General features: G+C 33.0%; 2 protein-coding genes and 1 non-coding gene across 3 annotated transcripts; 2 read left to right on the top strand and 1 right to left on the bottom strand.

The window, feature by feature from the left end:
• The first annotated feature begins 4,725 nt into the window (after positions 1-4,725).
• On the top strand, positions 4,726-10,127 carry LOC147399914 (metal tolerance protein 11-like). The gene is made up of 6 exons (XM_086445475.1): positions 4,726-5,029; positions 6,721-6,830; positions 6,947-7,192; positions 8,811-8,891; positions 9,001-9,234; positions 9,589-10,127. Exons 1-6 carry the CDS (start codon positions 4,861-4,863, stop codon positions 9,934-9,936), a joined length of 1,188 nt encoding a protein of 395 aa, XP_086301601.1. The 5' UTR covers positions 4,726-4,860; the 3' UTR covers positions 9,937-10,127.
• Positions 10,128-10,844: 717 nt separating this feature from the next.
• Positions 10,845-10,997, bottom strand: LOC147399913 (U12 minor spliceosomal RNA). The gene has a single exon (XR_015179553.1). It is a non-coding gene; the product is annotated as a U12 minor spliceosomal RNA (small nuclear RNA).
• Positions 10,998-13,834: 2,837 nt separating this feature from the next.
• Positions 13,835-15,543, top strand: LOC147399912 (uncharacterized). Its single transcript, XM_086445474.1, has 3 exons — positions 13,835-14,064; positions 14,194-14,299; positions 15,125-15,543. Exons 1-3 carry the CDS (start codon positions 14,032-14,034, stop codon positions 15,274-15,276), a joined length of 291 nt encoding a protein of 96 aa, XP_086301600.1. The 5' UTR covers positions 13,835-14,031; the 3' UTR covers positions 15,277-15,543.
• Positions 15,544-25,859: the final 10,316 nt, after the last annotated feature.

The following is a 25,859-nucleotide window of genomic DNA, read 5'->3' as shown; positions in this document are numbered from 1 at the left end:
ATATGTTGTCACATATGTCCCATTAACCGCCGCCACATACATATATATAATCCTAAACCCCCAAAATAGAAACCTCTCAAAACAAATAACAAGAGAGCTTCTATTGCCACCCAACTTTTACTTATTCTCATCCATTCACTTATTTACTTTATTTTTAATTGGGATGTCATAAGTAAAAGCTGGTGGGTCAATAGTGGCTCTCTTTTTCTATTAAGGAGCACAACACTTCCCCTTCTTTATATTGGGCAACTCTAATATAATCAATTTTTCACAGGGTACCAATGAAATTCCCTATAATTTAAGAGAAATTCTATTGCCACGCCAACTTTTACAAAGAGCACCCTCAAAACATATGATATCAGCAAGGAATTAACGCAAATCTTAAGATACTCTTAGTAAAAGTTGGTGTGACAATAGAATCTCTCTAATTTAATATGCGATGAGCATCACATCCCGGATTTCTTGATTCCGTGACGTCTAGTCAAGCATTCTCATTTCTCAGTGAACATTATTTTATTGGGTACTTTGCGTTCCATTTTGAAGCCTCCTTGTAACAAAGAGCATAGTGGGCCCACAAATCCGAATAACGTTGCGAGAGTGCCTAATCCACTGTGTCTGTCTTCTCCTTGTAGAATTTGAGACCAAAGTAGAAAGCGAGAACTAGCGGACCCTCCACATAATATTCTGTGGCAGCAACTTTCGGTTGTTATTGCCAAATGCGCACTCTTCATTGTCGTGTCGTCTTCGTCTACGCTATTGATAATGACAGTGATTTGGAATTTGACAAAGATACCAATTAATTGATTTTAGATCAATCATATCCTGATTGGCTCAGGATTTGATCTATCATTAGTTTTATCTTAAAATCAAATTTTTTTTTAATGATGGGGGTGTACGAACTTACGTTAGAGTAGAAGGGTCGAAAGAACCAAGGCATATGGGTCCCTCCTTTGGACACGTGTAATGCATGCACATCACACACACCGGGTAAGTGAGGGTGCGCTCTCACAGGTGGTCCTAATGAAATACTGCTCATACTGGATATTAAACTCAACCTAAGAACTCTCACCGCTTATTGGATCCGAAATTGCCATTGAGCCACTCCTTTGGGGTTCTAAAATAATTTTATTGTTAGGTTAAAATTCAGGCAGACTTCCAAATCTTAAGATTTATCTCGCAATCATATTTAATCTTCTACCATCAAATGAATATTAAAAAACCCGTTGAGACGTTTAAGAAATCTATTGAGAAACCAATGGATGATGGTTGTTCGATTTGAGGAAAACAACGGTTTGGATCGCAAGAGACGTCAATTCCAATCTTTTATAACATTTGTAATTAATTCTAAACACCTCCCTCTTTTTTTTTTTTTTAAATAAATAAATAAATTCTCTCTCTCTCTCTAAAATCACAGATAATAGAACAACGGCTTCAAAGTCTCTTTCTCTCTCTCAATCGATCGATCAATCTGAAATCAAAGTAGTCTAGAAGTTTGTTCTACATCTTGATGATGATATTCTTATCTTCCTTCTTGATCATAGAGGTAACTACGATGATATTATAAAATAAAATCATACCCAAAGACGAAATATGAAAATAACAAGAATTGGGCCTAGACATTCTGCACCGCCCCAATCTCAAGGCACGTACCCACTTGTGGGAAACCATAACTATAGAAAGAAAGTCCAACAGCAGTGAAAATTGTTCTAAAGGAGCTGTGCTTGATTTATTGCAATGTATTGAAGTAGTAAAATGATCCCAAAGACCACTTCTACTACACGTTTTATATTGTTGTTGTCTGGTATTTTTCTGTGGTTTGAAGCCACCTGTGCATACTTTGTGCAATTGTCAATTCTTTTATTCTTTATACATTAAATCGTTCTTGTTCACATTGGAAATGAATTTTGTCTTTCAGATTTTTGGTATAATTCTGGAATATTGTATTAGTAATGCTCTACTTTTTCAGACAATTTCATCAATCTAACCAGACATATATTACAGTTTACAGAACAATATTACATACTATACTTTGTTATTCTAACTTTGGGTATGGCCGTCTCCCTTATTTAATATTAACAAGAGCCTGTTAGCCTAAAATGGTATTCTTTGTATTTTCTTAGAAATTGACTTTGACAATCACTCTTTTTTTCTATTAATTTTATTTTTTCTCTGAAAGGCAAAATTGTTCTAAAAGTGCGAGGGAAGCCTTGCTAGCACCTTCATTCAACCTTTACTTTCGAATATATTCTTCCATGGTTATAGTTGCAATTTCTTTCTCTAATTTCGTAGATCATCATTACATCAACGACTAAAATATGCCAAGGGATCTCTTTTTGCATCTATAACAAATGTAAAAATAAAAGGCCTAACTTAGATTTGATCTCCTCGAGCAGATTCATTTGTGGTAAAACATACAGACTCAAGGGTGATACTTAGTGAATCAATTAAGAGAGAAACCCAGAGAGAAAGACTTTGAATTGTTTGAGAGAGAGAGAGAGAGAGAGAGAGAGAGAGAGAGAGAGAGAAGAGAAGAGAAGAGAAAGAGACGAGAAAGAGAGAGTTTATTTCCTTTTAGACAAAAAAAGAGGGAAGTGTTTGGAATTAATTACAAATGTTATAAAAGATTGGAATTGATGTCTCCCGCAATCCAAACCGTTGTTTTCCCCAAATCAAATGACCGACATCCATTGGTTTCTTAGTAGGTTTCTTAAATGTCCCATGAACCACCCCCATATATATATATATATATATATATATATATATATATATATATATATATATATATATATATGTCACATACCAGGAATTTTATAGGATTTGTCGCTCGAATCGTTAACTACATCCAAGGGCTTGAGAGCCAATTTTACTATAGAGATCGTTGTTACAAGTTTCAAATTTCCTTTCCATTCCCACTTTTTTTTATATCAACTAATTGCATACTAATCAGTATCAATTGCACCTCATCACTTAAAATAAGTACCATTCCATTCCATTGGTATGTTAACACTTAAATTTTTTTTTTTTTTTTTTTTAATTATGCTTTCATCGAAAGCTCAAATCAACCCAAAACTACTTTATCTTCTTACTTTGGAATGAAATTGCATTAAGCATTTGAATAATGTTAAAGTGACCTCAAGATTGGATCTCACACCCCGAGTATGAGAACCATAGATGTTTTTCCTAGAGATATGAGTGAACAAGCATCTATGTTTCCTACCACTTTTACGTTAAGATGTCCGATTTGAAGTTCAATCTTGATGTCACTCCGGCATGACTCTAAGTATTTAGTTCAACTTATCATAAAATGCCATTTCCATTGAAATACAAATACTAAAACAATTAAAACTCACACTAAATTAACCTTCAAAAATGGGGAAGGTCATTTTTCCTATTTTTTACAATAAACCTATTTTTAATAAGATTAGTAACTTGGTAATGGTGAACCCTGATCTATGGTATCATCCTTGGACTATAGTAACTAAGCACTTTCCATGGTTTTCCCTCTTTGCACTACAATCCAATATTTTCGTCCACAAAATTAACTTCACATGTAGCTAAATTCAACAAAAATCAATGTCCACATCTAAGACTAGTTTATAAAAAAGGGGAATTGTGTAGAAAAAAAGCAAATTCAATAGCCATGGATGAAGTCCATTTCTCTCTCTTAAGCTCTTAGCCAATAAATCCCTTGTTCTAATTATGGAAAGAGAAGAAATTAGTATTTCTCTCTCCAAGAAAGAGGTTTTTATTGATAGAAGATGATTTTTAAAAGTCAAACTTAGATGATTGATAGAAAATGACATGGGAAAAAAACACCTGTAATCACAAAATTCAACTATTGAGATATCTTTTTTGAAACACTAACGATTTTCTTACACGAAAATTTTCATTTATTCTGCACTCAACTAACGTGGCGAAGGCACAAAACCGTTGATTCTTCCCTTCTATATACCAAAGAAAAAGATATGACTCTGTGCCCTTGCCATGCTAGTCGCGTGCAGAACGAGTGAAAATTTTTTACCCAGAAAATCATGACTCTTTTTTAAATAAATATCTCTAAGATAATATTATTGTGATGGACTTAAATATTAATTATTGGATTTCATATTTATAGAATAGAGATCATGTGTTTTAACATGAATGACACGATCGTAAAAATAAAAAGAGTCGTGATAACATGACTCACCAGATGGCATACTCAATCGACTTCTTGACGTGACAAGTTTGGGAATGCCTTGGGATATACAATTGCTCTTCTCCATAAAAAATATATTCCAAGTCATATATATCTACATCAAGGAGTCGATTGAGTATGCCCCTGACAAGTCATATTATCGGGACTCTTAAGAATAAAAATAAAAAAATATATAACAATTATTTTTTATTTTTATTAAACTTAAGCCATCCGATTCACTTTTAAAATAAGAAACTGTTTCTTAGACGCCACGTGTTGTCCTCTTCGCCCCCCCACACAACTATTTATATCAAGTAGACGCATCAAAGTCGCAGGGATTACATTCTTCGTGACAAAGCTTTAGTGAAATCTTACATGAATGCCATTATTGTCAGACAAAAGCGAAAGCTGCATCACATCAAATAGATATAAAGGGTCGGAGTACATTAGATCACAACCATCCACGTGTCCTATCTGTAACAAACAGTACACTATCAACCTAAACGACAACACACACTTGTCATGGTTCCAAAGAGTCCGCTTTTTTCAACCACAATAAGGTCCCATTAAGATCCAAAAAAGCTCTCCTTTTAACAAACTTTGTGAAATCGATTCCTTCCTTTTATATCACATTAGTTTCCTGGATTCTATGGTTCTCAAGCTTAAGTTCTAGTTAACCGGAAAAAATGGTGGATCCGGCTAACTCACGGGGTGACACAGATGAGTCGGAGGAGCTTCTCTTGACGGAATCCGGTAATGAAGAACGGTCATGGAGGTTAAACTTTGACGGGATTCAGCGCTCAGAGCACAAAGAGAAACCTCCTCGTGGTCTTCATGACTGTCTTGGAGTTTTAGGTAAAATCTATACTTATTTGTTCTTCATTTTGTTTAATTACTGTAATATTTTTCTTTTGTTTTTAATTATGGAATTTTTTTTTTGTCAACTATTTCTTTATGAGGATTTTTTTCTCTCTCATTGTAATGCTCTTGGGTTTTTTTTTTTTATAATTATAATTTAGTTTGTTTTTTGTGATTCTACTTGTTCTCAAATAACAGATTTTGTTAAGTTGGAAATTTGAGCTAAATTATGTACTCGACTTCCTGAAGAAACAAAGGGTTTTGGGTTTATTTATTTATTTATATAAGACTAGCAATGTTACTCAGATATTTTAAAAATGAGTGGCGGGTTTGTGTCAGATACTTCAACTAAGTCTAGATATTGTATACAGGTTGTGTGGGTAACATAGCAGGAGAAGTTGTTGTGAAATTCAGAGTTTGTGATCAGTGAAGAACAACTTAAGATTATAATATGTACTATTATGTGGGAATTATTATTAAATATTAATTAATCTAGTGTAAGTGAATGAAAATGTTTAGGTGGATGAGTGGAAAGATTAGGAAGGATAAAATTTGAAACGAATAGGCGATAAATTAAGAGAAAGTTGGTTAAGATGGTTTGGGCAAGATTACTGCCCTAGTTAGAAGAACTGTTCAAGTTGAAGGTCCTAAAAAGGCAAGAGAGGTCTAAAAGAATGTGGATGGAGACGGATATATGAGCTCACTCTCAATAACATAAGACTTGGCTTTAGACATAGTGGAATGGAAGAACATGATTTGTTTAGCTGAACCCAAATTTTGAGAGAAGGCTTTGTTGTTGTGGATGTTAAAGTGGATATGTGCAGGAAAGGGATTTTACTAGTGAGGGTTTTGACATTCAATTTCTATCAGTTTGCCCATTAGAAAGAATTTGGAACATTTGCAGGGCTCAGTTGAGTTTTGGTGTGAGAAAATTGATGTCCTTCATGCCCCCCTCTCCTCTTTTTTGTGTGGTGAGGAAGGCTGATTTGATGATGCCTTTTATTCACTTCTATATATGTGGGTGCCAAAAATGTAGTTGCTTTTATATAAGTTGGATGTGGACCCAAGTCAGTGACGTGCTACACCATAATTGTTGATAACCCATCAGGATAACACATCCATGCAGTTGTCTAATAATATTCAACAAATACTTTTGTTGTAATATAACACTTACAAACTAAAAAATATTGGTATGTTTAGATAAATGGAAGGGACTTTTTCTTGCACCTCGCCTTGTAAAGTTTTTATTGTATCGATATATTTTGCATTTTTGTATTTTGCAAATAGTTCTTTATGAATCTCGCCTAATTGTGAAGGAAGGTCCATGAAAATCCTGTAATTGACATTTACAAAGAATCTTTAATTAACATTTGAAGTTCCATGCTAGAAGAGGACTTCATAAACAGAGCTCTGAATGGGGTTCGTGGACCATCAAGATGGAGTATCATTTTCAAAGAATTTAAATAATGCATGGTTTGAAACAGAACAAAAGGGATGCAATAGGTCAAAACAAAAGGGGAAATATACAAATTTGGTAAAACCTGTCTATCTGCACAAAAATCACCAAATACAAACCCTTTGAAACAGTGCGTTTTTTTATTATTATATCAATCTCATAATCTAAATTACTACTGATTCTTATAAAGAATTCATGAATCTTGTTTAATTACTTGGCTTGGTGGGTTTAGCTCCAGAAGATGTCGTGGCTGAGTATTACCAACAGCAAGTAGAAATGTTGGATGGGTTCATCGAAATGGATGCCCTAGCAGAACGTGGTTTTCTTCCCAGAATGTCAAAGGTTTATGTTTTTTTTAATTGGTTTACTCCTTGTTTAACATCAGTATCACAACGTTTTGACCAGTTTGTCTAGCTTCAAATGTCATGGACTGACTAGCTTATTTTGTTCACTTCTAGGAAGAGCGGGAAAAGTTGGCTAGAAGCGAAACAACAGCCATCCGAATATCAAATATTGGAAACATGATTCTTTTTGTTGCTAAAGTTTATGCCTCAATCAGGAGTGGTTCATTGGCCATCATAGCGTCCACATTGGACTCACTTCTAGATCTTCTGTCTGGTTTTATTCTGTGGTTTACTGCATTCTCCATGCAGACCCCAAACCCCTATCAATATCCTATTGGGAAGAAACGTATGCAACCATTGGTCAGTTACCTTCTGTGATTATTCCTTAGTCAAATATACATTCACATCTGTAGAATAAAACACAATGGTGGACTTCAACTTCATATTTTCCTCTTTTATTACTTTCTAAGTATACAATTCCAACTTTATTGTCTTTCTTCTACTACCCCTTTTTCAATAACAGCCTTCCAACTTTATTGAATTTCCTCTTCTATTCTGAAGTCCAAAGAGGCACGGGCACACTATAATTATTATATATGTTGCAATTGCATGCTTGCTCACACATATGAAAGTGTCGCTGATTCATTGTGATGATCCATGTTCTGGTTCCCTAAATGGTCCACATGAATATTGAATAAAAATAATCTATTGTTTCCCTGTTTCATTTTTATTTAAAAAAATTTTAAAAACGAACTTATCTATTTCAAACCAATTGCATTTTGTTATTTTAAAGCGTTTATTGATGGCACATATGACATGGTTCACTAGGTTGATCTAGCAGTTGAACTGGGGTTAACCCTTCCTTGTCCAGTTGACTTATGAATGGTCCAATTTTCAGACCCTTGGCGTTGGTTGCATAAACTTGCTTCATTGACACGTAGTCGTTGTATCTTAATGATGATTTTGTTCCTACTTCTCATATGTATTGTTGTTTGTCGATCGGATTTGTATAACTAATGAGCATGGACCTGAATGTTATGTATGTCATGCTAGTATCTGATTGATACTGTAATTTCTTGATTCCCAGATTTTCTTGGTAAGGCTTGATGTTGCACTTAATTGTGTAGTTTGGATTTAGTTACATGTTGTGAGAACACTGTGTCTTTTAACATGGAGTATGGATTTTTTGTGACACCAAAATTCCTCATTTAATCTACCTCTCCCACAAGCTCATGATCCTTCAAATCCCCAAAAGGAAAGAAAGAGAAGGTAGATGTGCAAAAATACTTACACATGCTCATATGAGTTGAGCATTCAATATTTGACCGTGTATTCAATAACTACGGACTGATATTGAGATTTAGGTTAGTTATGTAACAATAATGTTCACAAACAAAGGGTTGCTATGGTACTTGTTTCAACCTAAGATGTGTGCTTCATGTCATTGCAATATGTTGAGTATTAGTTGATTTACAACTAATTGTTCGTTCTCAGTTTAGGCTGCCAATGGTTTAGAGTGAACAATATTATCCAGATAATTAACTACTGTTATTAGGTAGTAAAATTAAGATTACAGGAGGAAAAGTATTTCCTTATTACATTACAAGGCACAATATTTTTAGGGTTATCTGCAATGTTAATCCGTGTGCCTTAAGATATTTCCTGACACATCTTGAAATGTAAGTAACCCTTTGTCTTTGTTAAGTTGCTGAGCACAATTATAGTCATTTGATAATCTTCCTTCCTGTTAATTTATTGATTTTTAGTAATTTAGTGGATTAATGTATGGCGCATTTTCTTCTAATTTCGCACATTTCTTACTCTTTATTTTTAAACACCCCGTTTTAAATTTATCTAAATATTATAATACAATTCATATGTATGGATGTGCTTCTTTTCGGGATTCTTAATTATTATGTGTGAGGTACCTCATATTTGTGTCGGACATCAACACTTATCTGTGCCCATTGTTGAGCAGGGAATCCTTGTTTTTGCATCTGTCATGGCGACACTGGGTCTACAAATAATTTTGGAGTCAGGGCGCACACTATTATATGAGGTAAGTGAATTATTTTTTCGTTTTTTCATCATGACTTTGACTTTTAACTGTGCCGCATTATCGTTCTCTCCATAGTTTGGCTAGTTACCTAACCCACATTTGGCCACAGGAGTCTGACTTTAACTTGACGAAGGACCAAGAGGTGTGGGTGATTGACATAATGGTCTCAGTGACATTGGTAAAGCTCCTTCTTGTTATTTATTGCCGCTCTTTCACCAATGAGATCGTCAAAGCTTACGCGCAGGACCACTTCTTTGACGTCATCACCAATGTCATCGGCCTCATTGCTGCTCTCCTTGCAAATTATTTTAATGGATGGATGGACCCAGTTGGAGCTATCCTTGTAAGTGACATAAGCTAAGAGAACTGCTCTTGGCACCCCAACTTTTACTTACTACACCCCAATTAAAAATAAATAAAATAAGTAAAAATTGGGTTTGATATTTTATATGAGCCTAATCATAATTGTAAATAACTACTGAAATTGTTTGAATGAGTGTTATAATGTTTAGATAATAATTTGAGTCAAACCTTTGCAATGTTTGAATTGTGTTTTTTAATCTTAAATTGGGGTGTGATTAATAATTTTAAAAAATGGGGTGTAATAAGTAAAGGTTGGGGTGCCAATAGCAACTCTATAAACTAATCCCCTTTACTTTTTTTGTTTACTTCTTACACGGGTTTCAATTTCCTGCAGTTGGCATTGTATACTATCCGCACATGGTCAGTGACGGTGCTAGAAAATGTGAACTCCCTTGTAGGCAAGTCAGCAGCACCAGAGTATCTCCAGAAACTGACGTACCTCTGCTGGAACCACCACGAGGCCATAAGACACATCGACACTGTGCGGGCTTACACCTTTGGGTCTCACTACTTTGTTGAGGTTGACATTGTCTTGCCGTCTAATATGCCCTTGCGGGAGGCACATGACATTGGAGAGGCTTTGCAAGAGAAGCTGGAATTTTTGCCTGAGATCGAACGAGCTTTTGTTCATCTTGATTATGAATTCACGCACAAACCCGAGCATGCCCAGGCACACTCATAATGGCTGGACATTCTTTTCTTCCACACAGGCAAAAAAGTGGTTTTATGTGGTTGGGGAAGGTATGTAAAAGTGAAAATTAGTTTTTCGAATATTTGTTTTGGTTTAAAACTTCGAATGTTGTTTCTATTTTAGTAATGTATAGTTAACTCTTGGGACTTGGGATTCAAATAGAGCATTCATGTCTCCTGTTATACCGTGGGTATGTTTCTGACTTTCAATGGTAGAAAACTAGGTTTTGGACAGAATGGAACAGGGTAGTATTCACGATATGCCATGGGCATGGTTTCTCACCTTTAATGATAGAAGACCTGGCTTGGGACAAAGTGGAATCGAGAAGGATTTGTTTAGCCAATCCCAAATCTTTGTGATTATTTGCTTCATTTAAATTGCAGATTACATTAGATGTTTCTATTGGACGAATGCTGTCAATGACTCCGGGCTTGTTAATCTCATCATAAACGTACCTTTTAAGGGTATAATCCTTGCTTGAAATCTTAGAATTGCAGACACTGAAGGGGAATCAGACCATAGGTTTTGAGTGAGAAATTTTTATTTTTTTTATTTTTTTAGGTAATATTTGGGAATATTTTCAACTTTTTTGCCTCCAAAAGTGTTTTAGGGTTTGGAAATCTGTGTTTGGTGCTTCGTCAGATTTCTGCTTAGCACAAATTGTAAAAGCTTAAAATGGGCTCCAAGCAGAAGCTGTAGATGTCAAATTGAGAAATCATTTTGAAGATTTTAGCATAAGAGAGGAGAAAAGAGTATGGAACTAAACGTATTTCGATAATTTACAATAAAATAAATCGACTCCAATTTGACTTATTTTAATTCCTTAAATCGATTAATAAAATTTAGTTTCAAACGTTAGATTTTACAGCTAAATGAATTTGTCATTAAGTTAGTGGGCTTAGGGAGGCCCGCACGAGTGAGTTCTGCAAAGTAAGCAGCGTCAACACACGGCCAGCCTATAACCCCAACAAAAATTAAAGCGCATGCTTTGTTAGCGCGGCGAGCGGCTCTCACCGCTCGCTTTGTTTTCCTTACTCATTAGTTTAAGGCAACTTTTTAATATATTCGAACGCCGTATATATAAGATGACAAGATAAGGGGATGCACGTTTGTTTTCGATGTGGGACTATTAAAAGATAAAGGAACTTTCAACAATGTTGTTGTTTACAGTTTACCCTTGTTTTTATAACGATTATATAACACCCTAAACCACAGTCTTCATTGAGAAACCAATCAACAGTGACCAAAATACCCTCAACTTGCCAAAAATCGCTAGGCCTCTTTTGGTGAAGCATTGCTTCTAACTCAAAACTCAAAACACTAGACTCAACTCAGAAGCCCATTAAGTCGAATGAAGTTGACAAATTGAGTTTACTTAGATGAGTCGAATAAACTTATAAATCTTAAAAAATAATTTCTGATATTTAAAATAAAAAAAAATGTTTTTTTTTTTTGCTCTCCATAAAACATGGTCGAGTTTCTGACTTGGCTCGATGCACCTTTTTGGTTAGACTCAATGTTTTGCTGAGTTTATTCAACGAGTTGATTTCATAAAGTTTTGAACCAAGTCACCTCAAAATCCAGTTGAGCGGGTTCAGTTGTGCTTGGAGCCGAATTAACTAATATTAAAACTATGCTAATAAACAAATCTATTTTTGATATTTTCTTAGATGTAATCAAATGATGAAATTCATTTTTTCACGGCCATTTTCTTAAGAGATTTCCCTTGAAAATAAGTTTAATTACAATCATCCAAACCTAAGAGATGAGAAGGTTGGGGAAAGATGGAAGAATTGTTTTCAAGAATTAAAATTTTCGAAAATAATTGGTGCTCCAAATCTTGCCTTGTATCCATCCATGAGAAAGAAGCAATTTGTAAGTTGCCATTATACGTAAATGCAATTGAACACGGGTAAAAGGAAAATTTGTTTGACTGTAGTCTTCTACTACGATATATCGTAATTTATATCGGCTAGAATCCTTAGGAAAACTACATTGGGATTCACATTAGGGGTTGGGTTCTACCATCAACTGCCAACCTTGAATCTTCTTTTTTTTTCTCACAGAAAACTCAATCTAGGATTTTATATAATCTAGAACTGACCAATCACACAAACATGCATGTATTGAAGGCATCCCTAATTTAAAAAACTACTCACTTTAGGTATTAGGCGATTGGTCAATCAAGATTTTGTAAAAATCCCAGATTGACTTTTCTATGAACAAAAAATTACTTGACAACCTTACAAAACTCTTCTTTAGGTATTAGGCAAAATTATACTCTTAAGAAAAATTTGTATTTCAATTTATATCTTAGCGGTTAGTTGGACACATGAATTGGGAGTATAGAGAAATCCACCATCTTTACTATTAGAGCCTTGCTATAGTGACTTGAAATAACACTTGAAGTAGCACTACGATCATTACGAGTGTATCACTCGTATGTCGAGTAAAACTTCTATGGTTTTATGCTCACCCTGAGTGCTACTTCAAGTCTTATTTCAAGTCACTTTTTTACATTTAACATTATATTATGAAGGTCATTTTAATAAAATCACGACCCCCTTAATCATCTTAGTTTTAATCTTTCTTGAATTGTAACGATATATATTTTTTATTTGTTATCTACAAAATATCATCTTAGTTAAGGGTTGGGATTCGTAGACTTGTGAAGGTGAAATCATACGTTCACACACAATCTCAACTATATATATGTGAGATCCAACTGTTGTGATTTATATTAGAGATCTGTAATATATTCTCGGGATACATCTTTTATCATAACCGTTGGATCTCATATATACACAGTCGAGATTGTGTGTGAACATATGAGTTCACTTTTCATGGGTCTACGGATCGGGGATCTTTAAATAATTGATAACTACTTATTAGGGTTTTAAAGATGATAATTTGAGAATCTTGATAATAAAAAAAATTGAAATTTTGGAATTTTTTTTACATTTCCTAAAAATTTAACACATCTTGCCTCATTGAGTCCCTTCAATTTCAAAGTCAAAAGAAAGTTTAGAAAACTCAAATCCCTCAGATCTCGGGTCAAGTCTAACCCATTTTATGCCCTTAATCTCCCAAAGCCCAAACTAGCCCTCAACATGAACCAGTCCTAGGCAGTAAGGGCTGGACCAAAGCACGGGTTGAGAACGTGTTCATGTGGCTCTAATGGATTGGTACTCGGCCCGATCTAGCCCAGTCCATCATGCACCGAGTTTGGGATGTAGCTAGGCTCGTTGGGTCGGCTGGCCGGGTCCAATTACTTACATCACTACATTATTTGAAATTTTTATGGGTAAGCCGGGCTTGAACCCACGAGGTCTAAGCCCAAGCCCATACATAATGTTTCATATAAATATATATCAGAACTACTAGTAAAAAAATTGGTTTGTCCAAAAATTTATAGTAAAAAACTCAAGAAGGTTCAATATTTTGTGAGTGATTTTTTAACATAAAAAAACACAACCAAGTCCACAAATAGGCCCGTATCAAGCGGGCCTGACTAAGGCCCAATCTAATCAAGAATTGGTTGGGATGGGGACACTAGCTTGTCGAGATGCTAAGTCGGTAGGGGGTAGGGCCCATGTGGCACGTGAAGGGTTGCCAATATATAGGCCACCTTTATGACTAAAATTAAAGAATAACGATGAATTGCACGTGGTCTTGTTACGTAGCTGATGTGGCAAGGGCACAGAACCACACATTTTTTCTTGTGTATCCCGATGAAAATAATCTATGGTTCTATGCCCTTGCCACATCGGTCAGCCGTATATTAAGACCTCGTGCATTCATCACGACTTAAAAAAAAAAAGGCTGACAATATTATAAAATGTACCTCATCCCCTCTCCACCAATTATTGTTTATCTCCGGGGTGGGAGTGTGGGATTTCTCACCTCCCACCCTCTCTCTTTTCTTTTATATATTAATTATTTATTGTTATTCTTCACCTCTCTCTCCAAGTCCAAAGTTCTTCAACCTCTCTCTCTTTGTTGTGTTTTGTTATTCTCTTAATTATTTCTCTCATTTAAATTTTGATATATAAGATATAGAGTGAGAGAGACTGGGTGTATAGAGTCATGGGGGACTCTTCTGCTTCATATATACACATGGTAAGTTATAGATCATTTCTTGTTTCATCTCAGCCTCCACTCCTCACTTTCTCTCTTTCTTTCTTTCTTTATTTATTACTTATTAATATGTGGAGTTTATCATTAATATTGTTGGTGGTGCATGTGTAGGTGCAACACCTGATAGAGAAGTGTATTACCTTCCACATGACCCAAGAAGAGTGCATGGAAGCCCTCTCTAAGCATGCTAATATCGAACCAGTTATCACTTCCACAGGTAAACATTTACTACTATTTCAAACACATATGCCATACACACCCATTTATAGTTTTATTCCCTTAAAAGAAAGGTTTTCTATACAAAGATCATGCATATGATCAGCCTGATTGCAAGAGTAAAACTAATGATAACTCTGATACCATGTTAAAGTTTGTATAATAACAATGATAACTCACTATTCATTTTAATTACCGAAACGTGAAAGATCACGGATTCGGAGGTTTTAAAGTGACTAATTGGAAATAGTCACTTTAAAACCGTCAAATTCGTTATCGTTCTGAATTTTTTTAATGAAAATTTGATCATTGACGTTTTCATAATTAAAATGAACAGTGAGGCCGAAATAGTAAATAACTCATTTTTAGCTCACAAAATGGTAATTCACCCTAATAAAAAAAATATGAATAAATATAGTAGCAATATATGCTATGATTTGTGGAAGCTGAGGACACTGGTCAACATAAGTTATTGTTACTCAATTGGGTTTTATGGCTCAAGTTTGGTGGGCCCTTGCTTGGGTGATCGACGGGTGAAGTCCTTAACTCGAATGCCAAAATCATTTTTTTTTTTATTTTTAATATTGGTAGGTCACCAATCCTAGATTGTTAGGGGAATTTATAGTAAATTTTTGTTGGAGAAATATTGTATTATTCTTTTACTTTTAAACTATAGTAAATTAAATTCACCAGTATGGATCCATAGACATAATTATATCTTGAGGGAATCATGTAATTTTATTTACAAATTTTATAATTATCTTTTATTGTAATCATAGTACACATTATTATAATACATCATATCTAATACTCTGATATTTAATAGTGTGGAAAGAATTAGAGAAAGAGAATAAAGAATTCTTTGAGGCCTACAAGAAGAATCAGTGTGATCAATTTTCAGATGCAGAGATGATTCAAAAGATTGAGAAGATGCTTTCGGATTCCTCTATCGGAACCACTGGTGATGATAACAAGTAGATAGATGGATTGATAGATAGATAGATAGATAAATAAATAGGAGAAGTATGGTCCCAAGGTCCCCATTGTATGTCTCTTAAAATGTAATTATCTTGTAGTGATGACCTGATGCATCACAATCATGAATTAGATGTTGAAAATCGTGATAAAATTGTAGTCTTAGATAAGAGAGATGACTTGGAGGTCGTGACATGTGTTAGCGACTTGCTTCATAGGGCATAAAATGGGTCGAATTTTATTTGAAATCCGAATTCGATTTTTAACGGATTTGATTTTTTCAAGTATATCCGACTTAAAATATGGGTTGATGTCCCTTGACCCAAGTCAAATACAGACCATCCTTATATACATCTATATCCAAATGATATATTATTTTGTATGTTGTATGTTAGATTTTTACATTTTTTTAATTTATCATTTATCAATAAATTAGTGGTAGGTGTAGTGGTCAAAGCATCATTTAAAATGGGGGAGGTCCTGAATTCAAATCACTTTAAGCCACATTTTTTAATGAATTACTTTATTGGCTTAAAATTATTTGACCCGACCGATCCGAATCAATTAATTTAATCTGGATTTGGATATGGACTTAATGAAAGTATAAAAATATTAAAAAAATCGGATATGGTTTGAATTAATAGGATCCAAGTTAGAGTCGGATCCAGATCCAAATATGGATCTGAATTAAAAATCCAGATATGAATAGGAGTAGACACATATCCGACCCCTTTTAAGCCCTACTTAATTCATCATCTTTGTTGTAGGTCACGTGCAAGTATATATATATACTTATCTTTTAATTTATAAAATAAAATGTAAAAATGCCTTTAATATGAAGCATTTAATAGATGTTGGAACTTGGAAGCATTTAACAAATGAAGCCAAATGAAACGTCGCATTCCAAGCCTTTTATTTTATTGTGGAATATGATGTAATGGCTTTGTTTCAATTTACTTGCACCTCTGACCAACATACATTGATTCCAGACCCACACGATGTTTCTTTCTTGGTGTGTGAGATGCATGTGTGCATATTATAAACATCTTTTTATATAAAATAAAAAGTCGTGATAAACACTAAAAACATACGTGATTCATGTGGCAAGTGCACAGAACCATATATCTTTTTCTTTGGGATACACAAGGAAAATATCTACAGTTCTATGTGCACCTACAACATCAATCATGTAGATTTGTTTTAATGCATAATAAAAAAGGGCATTATTGTCATTGTGTGATAATAACTTTTTCAATAATATAAGTAATGTCTTTTGTTTGCTACTATAATTAAGTTAAAAAGTTTTGAATGGGGTGAATATTGTATCACAATGATTAAATGGGTTATTACCAAGGAGAGGTTGAAAAGTCATAATGCACAAACCCTATATTCATCAATTACTCTAAATGAGCTAATATTATATCCCATTAATTAGTTGAGATAATCATGATTAATCAAGATAATCATAATGATATTATTATCGGTCTTCTCACATATAAAGAGTAAATGGGGAGAGAAAAATATTAAGAGATGAGTAAATTTTTTACTACTGGGTGGGGGTGGGAAACATGGTTTTAAATTTGTCTGCTATTGAGGTATATTGATATTATCCACGAATGATATAGATAGATAAGGTGTCTCACCTCTACAAATCTCGTGAGACAAACGAGATGACTCAAATGGTATTTTGAAAATCTTAGTCGAGTCAATAAAATTCGTCCAAGTTAATTGGGATTTTATATATTTTAATTAAATAATTATTTTTATTTTTAAATTTAGATATTTATTATCTAAATAAAATATTATTTTATGATTAAATTTATTCTTATCTACCTTATTTTATAGAAAGATAATAATAATTATTTTCATATAAATATATATTTTAGTAAATAATTGTAAATCAAGTTAAATAATTTACCTCGTTTGAGACAACTAGGACTTGTCCATGAACGAGACAAGATGTCAAACTGAGTTTTGAAACCATAGTAGGAAAGCATTTTTTCCTCCTATGGTGAAAATTTGATACGGGAGGGCAAATTGAATTTTTGTGAAAGTCCATAATCATACACTTAAACATTGTATTTTTTTTTATATAATGAAAATCATTGTTTCATCCATTTTGCATGAGCAATCATACTGATCCTTAGAAAAGTATAAGAAATCTAGCTGCAGTTGCACAATATTCTCCATTCCCTTTATCATATTTAAAGAGAGGTTGAGATTTAATATTTTGCATGAATCTTGAGAAAAATTATAATAAATTTATTATCGTTCTCCTTTTTATTTTAAAAAATACCCTTCCAACTTATGTTTGATTGCACATGGAAATTCATTTTCCATGGATTTGAAATCCATGGAAAAATTGTCAAATCCATGGAAAAATTGTATGGAATTTGAATTTCCAGCAAGTTAAATTTATCTCCGTTTGATTGCACATTGGAAAATGCATTCATTTTCTAAATCCATTGTTTGATTGCAAGTTGAAAAATGAAAATATTTTCCAATTTCACTATTTAATGTCATTTTTAGTTATTAAATAAAATGGATCCTACATGATAAGAAGTTTATCTAAAAAAAATACTTTCACCATAAAAAATTATAATATATAACATTGATGTAGTATAGAATTTACAAACATGATGAATTAGTCATACATCATGATTAATACAAAATACGTATACCCAAAAAATATGTAAGACATATCCCCCCAAAAATGCAACATATAACTATTGCAAATCAGTATGATTTTTTTATTACAGTAAATACATCTCCCCAAAAAATATGACATCCAACAACATAAACGCCATCCGACTTTCCTAAGCGCCTAAATAACCAATCCTTCTTCATGTCACTTGCCAAGCCAAGGAATATGTGTGTTGTTTTTTGGCGCTGACCCAAGTCGTCAATTACTTCTAGCATGATTTCTCGACAGATATCAAAAACTTCATTGAGTTCTTTTTGCAATTTGACTATGTTAAGTCTCTCCATTGTCGTTGTCATACGCATAGTTGCAGAAGCAAGTATGGAGATCGTTGCATTACTAGATTCTTCAGAATGACACTTTCGCTTTCTTTTTGAAGATGAATTTTCACAAGAAGACATCGATGAAGATCATGTTTGTTGTGTAGGTACGTCACCTTGTCCAATTGCTTCTTACACCTCATCGTCTATTTCATCAAGATCTAACACAGAAAAAAAATCAAAAAATATATTGAAAGATGAAGTATGCAATTTTTCAAAATAATTACATTATATTTTCTCTTGAATAACTTTAGTATTGAAAGTGAATGGTTGTTTGTGTGTGAACACATGCTTTGAGTTGGAAATGCTATCAAACATTACCTAAACTTAATATTGTTTGGAGTCGTAACTATCCATAATATAACATTCATTTCATATCAATATCAGTACCATCCAACAATCGAGACTCTTGAAAGAACATTTTCTTCAAGATAACAACATTACTAACAACCTACCAAATACAATCAAATGAATAAAATAAAAAATTGGATTAAAATGAAGTTTGTTATATAAAATAGATTAATGTGCATACCACTAACAAATTCTACAATGAGAACGCATAAACCAAAGAAGAACTTTTACCTATCTCTTCAATTGGAGACATCTATAGTTCAGTTTCTATTCTAGTTGTACATTGTTCTTCATTTGCTTGATCATTACCGACAATAATGGTAAAATTATCATAAAATGGGATGCACTTGTTATGGTATTCTGCATTTTTTGAATGGTTCTAATAAGAAAAGACAAAAAAAAAAATCAGAATGATAAATGTATGAAGAAAAAAATGTCTTAAAATTTAATATTTTAAAAACATACCTCTATATTCTCTTTCCATGCCTCATCATCTGTCGTCACTAATTGAGTGTCCTTGCCTCATCCAAAACCACTTTGTGAGATCACCTCATTGGCATTGAGATATCTCTTTCTAAGTGTCTTGAGCCTGTATCATACATTTTGGGCATTTACTTCTTTTTCCAATTTTTTACAGAGGACAAAACAAACATTGTTTATGGCTTTCGTATTCCATCTATTGTCAATTTTTTGTCATAAGGCATATTCCTCCAACAATACTTCAATGAGAATTTTATCCATAGGTAAGTCCCATGTCAAATATGATTTATCTTTTGGTTACTTCTCATTTTGTTGCTTGTTTTTTTGAGACGAAGATTCCATTCCTATGATAAGTAAATTTATACACATTCAATCACAAATAAAGACATTAAACTTTCAAAAATGAATAAAATGTTACCTAAAACTGAAAGGCAAAGTAAATATGATAGAAAAGTTATTAGTATAAAACTTAGTCATTTTCAAGCAATATTCAATTTTCAAGAAAAAGAACATTATTATAATTTCAATATTGTAAGAGATAAGATCATACATATTATAAAAAGCAAGCTTAAAACCTCAATCAGATTCATTACATGCAAGTTTCCATATTTATAGAAAACCTTCAAAAGAGAAACATTGAATTTGAAGGATTTACAATAAAAATAATAAAATAACTATGGAAATGTTGATCATATTTTGCCAACATGACTTCAGCTAATGCATATTTTTTTTTTGTCCATGCCGGAGTACCAACAATAACTATATGTTCTTCTTGTCCTAGCATGTTATCATATTCTTCCTCCTCTAATTCTATCTGAGCACCCTCGCATATGTCCTCCAAGTCAAAATCCCTAATGTAATTATGGATAACACAACACGCAAAGATAACCCTAGTTTGTATTTTGATGTCGAAAAACGGTGCAGATCTCAAATAAGCAAATTATTTCTTTAGAAGACCAATTGTTCTCTCGATTACATTCCGCAATGAAAATGACGAAAATTATAGAGTTCTTTTGCATTCAACGGAAGACGTTCACGATGGTCATTTAAATGATATCGAGTACCATGAAAAGACGTAAGAAAATCATGAACATTTGCGAACCCAACATTTGCAAGATAATATTTACCTATATTGCAAATTTATAAAATAAAATTACACGCCAATCATGTTTGCATATCATCATATTAAAAAATAATATAATATAATTAGTCAAATATTATACTCACTAAGTGGCACAGTAAGTCTATCAATCCTAAGTCTAATTGCATCTCTTAATAAGCGACCATCATGTGCTAATCCTTCTCAACCAGTGAGCTCATATGTGAATTTCATATCAAAAGTACATACAACCAAGACATTCTAACAAATATTTCATTTTCTATTACGGTACTTAGGTTTTTCATCCATAGGAATTGTTGCATGAATGTATGTACCGTCTATAGCTCCTATAACATCTTATATTAAATCAAAATCTCATGGTTATATCACATTATCGATACACATTTATTTGTAAACATGATCTATTTTACAATTACCTCAAAGTAATGGTACCAATTTCTAACGTTGTTGTTATATTTGGGAGAATTTGTTTGTTTTACTACCTTGATGACCTTCTTGTACATACTAATTAATGCTTTCAAGACAACATGACAATAACGATTAACTGTTTGAGAAGATCGTATAAAAGAAAAGTTTGCTCGTCAATTCCTCAAATCATACCCAATTGTTAATAGGAACATAGAGACTTATTCTTCAACTATCACTAATCGACGATCAATCAATCTATGCATCCTTAAACGACTACACAATCTATGAAATGTAGCTCTATTCATTCGAAAATGCTCACGACAATGCCTGTCATTTTCGTTGTATAACTTATTTAGAATCTGTCTTCTCTCATAATCTTTATTTATTATAGGTGCTCTAGGTAGAGATCGCTTACGTCTAAGATGTGTTAAGATCACATATGTATTGAATATCAATGTCATGATCGCAATCCTATTCCTTTCTTATGCAGTCAACATCATATCAATCAAGCATTTAAACAATAGACATAAGAAGGGCATAATCATATATGAATTGGAGACGACCAAGCTTCTATTGTCACCCCAACCTTTTTCTTATTACACTCCATTTACTTATTTTCTTTATTTTTAGTTGGAGTGTAATAAGTAAAAGTTGGAGTGCCAATAGTAGCTCTTTTATATATAACAACAAGAAGCATTATTCCAAGAGTATGAACTTTGGCGTCATCAACATAACTTTAAAATTTGACTTTTTCATCTCTAAAACAGTCCAAAAAATTTAGTTTTTGAATTACCACACTCATTCTAATAAAATCGGCTTCTTTTACCTAGTAAAATTTGTAAATAGTCTTAAACATTTCAATTTCAAACCACTAAATCAGCTCACATAAAACCAGTTTTTTATAACTTAAAATAGACAACAAAATTAGTTTTGTGTACTATTAAGCCGATTTGCAATTTTTGGTTTGTGATTAACAAAATCAGGTTTTTACACCATCAAAATAATCTAAAAAAATATGAGATTTATGCCACCAAAACAGAGCTAGAAAAACTGATTTTTATAGTATGAAAATCTACCCTAAAGATTTATTTTATAAGTGGTGTTTCATTCAGTCCTAACATATGTTTTAGATGAAAAGAATCCAATTAACTAGTCTGTCTGTAGATGTTTGTATTACCATTAGCCCCAAAACAAATATTTCGGTTTCATCAAAACAAACCTCCCAATGTGATTTTTTTTTACATAATTGAACAGTAACACTAAACTTTCACTAACAAATTGATTAATGGAAGCATAAATCATACATATTATCTACAACATCCTAAGCTTAAACATTCAAAAGGATGTCAATGTTATTTATTACCTTACTATTAAAAATTAATTTTGTTTTCATCACATTTTTCATTTCAATGTTCCCCATGTAGGCTACTTTCTCTTGCACGGTATTTAAGTACCAATCATTTTGTTCATCATTGGTAGGTACAATGGTACAGGTAGAAGGAAAAAAAAAGGAGGAATAGGTAAACAATGTAGGTAATCATCTAAAACAATATCGCTATGCTGCCCTCAGTAGCTTTGTTTACCATTGTCTCAGATGCAAAATTAAAATTAAGATGAAAGACACAGCAAGTAACTAGTATTTTATCCTTTAAACTGAAAATGAATTCCCAAACCAAAATCAAGGCAATATTTTCCTCAAAAGGAAGGGTAAATAAAAAAAACATTCTCAAGTGCAATAAAACAAAATCAATTTTTTACACCATCAAAATAATCTCAAAAATCTGAGATTCATGCAATATCAAAACAACAAAACTAAATCAAAACTTCTAAAATAAGGTAAATCAAAAAAATAAACAAAGACTAGGGTTCTCACTCGTCGTCGAGTTTATGTTCCGAGATTTGTACTAGACCGATCGATTACAAATGATCGTTGAGGAGCTCTACAAAAATTGGTAGATGTAGGGTTTAGAGAGAAAGAAGAACAAACCTGTGATGAGGAAGATAGAGTTGCAAGGTCGTTTGTGAAGAGAGTTCGATCAGGTAACCTAATGAAAAAGAACAATTAAAAAGTCAATATTGGATGAAAAATCATTTTTCTTGGGATGATGGTAGGATTTCAAAATTCAACAAATGAAGGACTTTTGTTGGTGTTGAAAAATAGATTTTCAAGGAAAAATTTGCAATCAAACACTTGAAATTATTATTTTCTATGAAAACTCAAATCCTTATCATTTTCCAAGTGTAATCAAACATACCGTTATGATTTTTTATTTTTTTTCCCATTTTAAAGAATTCCTTGCAACTTTATTTCTTTTCCTCTTCTACCCCCATAGCCCCAAAGATTGGCACACACAAACTCTAGTATCTCAATCAAGAAAAGTTATAAGTCCATCTAGTAGTACTGTACAACCTCCACAAGGTCTTACCACTTGGCTAAGTGGTCCTTCTTAGATCTAGTAGTACTATAATTATAATAGAAAGCTTTTATTAAGACCCCATTTTTTTTATACTTATTACACAACAAACAATATGTAAGTAATCATTTATTTTTTGGAAATTTTATTCTCAAACATGTTTTAATGTTTATGGGTAAGTGGTTTTCCAAATCAACTTGGATTGATGTCCTTTCAAATTCTATGATGGGCCGAATGAGGAGTTATTTGGTATTTAAATGGAGTCGTCCCCATCTTACACATAAAAAATGAGTTATTCTCTCAAGTTTCCAATCGACAAAGTTGCGTGTATAGGTATGGGCATTGTTGGGGCTGTTCTTGTGTTGTAGATTAATCATTGAAATTATTAGATTCCCACTATTGTTGATTGGATCGAAGAGTTCGAAAAATCAAAATCAAGCCAAGACAGGATTTATTCTTCTTTAATGATTTATATCTAACATTCAAAGATCGCTACAAGTACGTGAACTAAAAATCTTTTCTTGGAAGAATTTGAATTGGAGAATGATTAGATGTGTTAGCTTAAGATCCATGATCATTAGTAATTTTAATCTAACATTATTTTCATAAGTATTGGTGTGTGTGGTAAGTAAAATTTGGTGTGCCAATCGAATCTCTCTCATAAATTATATTATAATATTGATGTAGGTGACCAATTACCTAATCTGTTACCTGAGAATGAGGGTAACATATGCACGTGAGAACCAATTCGTAGCATCTTTGTCTGTGTTTCCTCGTGATGTAACAGGACATGTTGAATGTTAATGTGGTGGACTGCACTACCATATACATACTATCTCTGCCACACATCCAACCCAGATGATCAGGTCCACATGCCTAACGGTCATGATTAAATTTCTTCTGTATAGTTTTTCTTCTATTTCTTTTGGGCTCCTTTCGCCTATTTATTGTCAATCAAACAATTAAAAAACGTTTTTATTTTTATTTTTTTATTAAGATCTTTTTATCCTCTCTTTTTTAAGATGCCAGTCCCTTCTCTGGATAAATTAAAATTCAATCACATTTCACAATAAAAATTAAGATGATTAAATAGTAAAACATTATCCAAATGTAAACATAGTCTCTAGTATGGGAGTAAGTGAAAATTATCAAAATATTAAGGAGTCGAAATAGAGGTACTCCAAATCAGAAGGGGTCAAAGTGTAATTTACCCCCTTTTTCTTATAAGTTGTGATAATGCAACCTCCTCTGACTACAGAACCATAGATCATTTGCCTCGAGATATACAAGAAAATGATTTATGATTTTTCATATCTTGATGCAAATGATCTACGATTCTTGTGATGGGGTGTAGGAGGGCATCATAAAATCATTTTTATTTTTTCTTTTTAGATTGGGTTTTGGTTGATATATTGCACTATTACTACGAAGGTGCGAGTTCAAGTCTAGTTTATCCTAGGGGTGCACCTTGGATTGGGTAAATCCGAGACCGAACTAAAGTCTTTTAGATTGGATTGGTTCGGATTGAGCATAGTCAGGTTTAGACGCGGATTGTAAAAAGACAAAAAAAAATCGACTGATTTGATTCGTTTCCAGATTAGGGGTATAACATAACCGAACTAATCCAAGAACCGAACAAATTCGAAGTATCTATTAATATATATATATATATAGAACAGCGTTATTACGACTCACATTGCGACACACCGTTTTGTCTTATATGGGCAAAAATGTTTGGAATGGGCTGATTTTTTGTGAGGATGATCTCTGTGATGAGGGGATCATCCTGGCAAAAAATCATCCCATTCCAAAACTTCTAACCCCATCAAAATTGATTTACAAAAATTGGACGGTCTAGAAGTTTCATAATGAGCTGATTTTTGGCAAGGATGATCTCCTCACCATAGAGATCATCCTCACAAAAAATCAGCCCAATCCAAACATTTTTGCTCATATAAGACAAAACGGTGTGTCGCAATGTGAGTCATAATAAGGGTCGTAGGAACCCGACCCTATATATATAAAATAAAACCCATTCTTAGTTTTGTTCTTCTATTATCTATTTCTCTCTTCTTCAAATTTGAAGAAAACCTAGCTGTCGTTCGTCTCCTTTACCTAGCCACTCGCCACCTCGTCAAAAAATGAAGTAGTAACCCATCTCTCTCTCTCAACTGTTTTAGTATATTACGAAGAGGTAATTCATCAAACTCTTCAACTTCAACTCTTCTATTTTTTTTCTAACAAAAACTCATAAAAAATATATACAAATCTCTCTCTCAACTCTCAAATGGATCATCCCATTTATGAAAAACCTTTATCAAAGAGTTTGATTCCTTATTTTTTTTACGAGAACCTTTATAACATGTTTGTTAGATGAAATATATTATACAAATCTAAACTTGGATTCGTTAGTTTACCATTTATGGATTAGTTTCCTCACTAATCCATCAAAAATACCAATTTTAAAATTGAAATTTTTTTTAGTCTCATTGAACTTCCTCTAATTTTCAATTTATACATATTTTAGTCAAAATTTAATAATAAAATTATTTTCATTTTAAAAATAAACATTATTTATGATCTGATACAAAGGGTTCCTCTTTTGAAAGAAAAAATACTAGTTTTTCTATTTTGAAAGTATGAGAACCAAGAACCTGTCCGAACCAATCTGAACTAAGGTTGATTTGGATTGGTTCGATTCTATAAGGTAATTGGATTGGTTCAGTTTCAAAATTGTAGAACCGATCATGTTTGGTTCGATTCCAATTTTGCCAAAATCCGAACCAAGTGCA

Source organism: Akebia trifoliata, chromosome 6 (assembly GCF_017979445.1).
Source record: "Akebia trifoliata isolate Shusen 1 chromosome 6, ASM1797944v1, whole genome shotgun sequence".
In the NCBI taxonomy this organism is placed as follows: domain Eukaryota; kingdom Viridiplantae; phylum Streptophyta; class Magnoliopsida; order Ranunculales; family Lardizabalaceae; genus Akebia; species Akebia trifoliata.
Note: the sequence above shows the minus strand (reverse complement) of the source record. Positions and strands in the feature narration are given on the sequence as shown.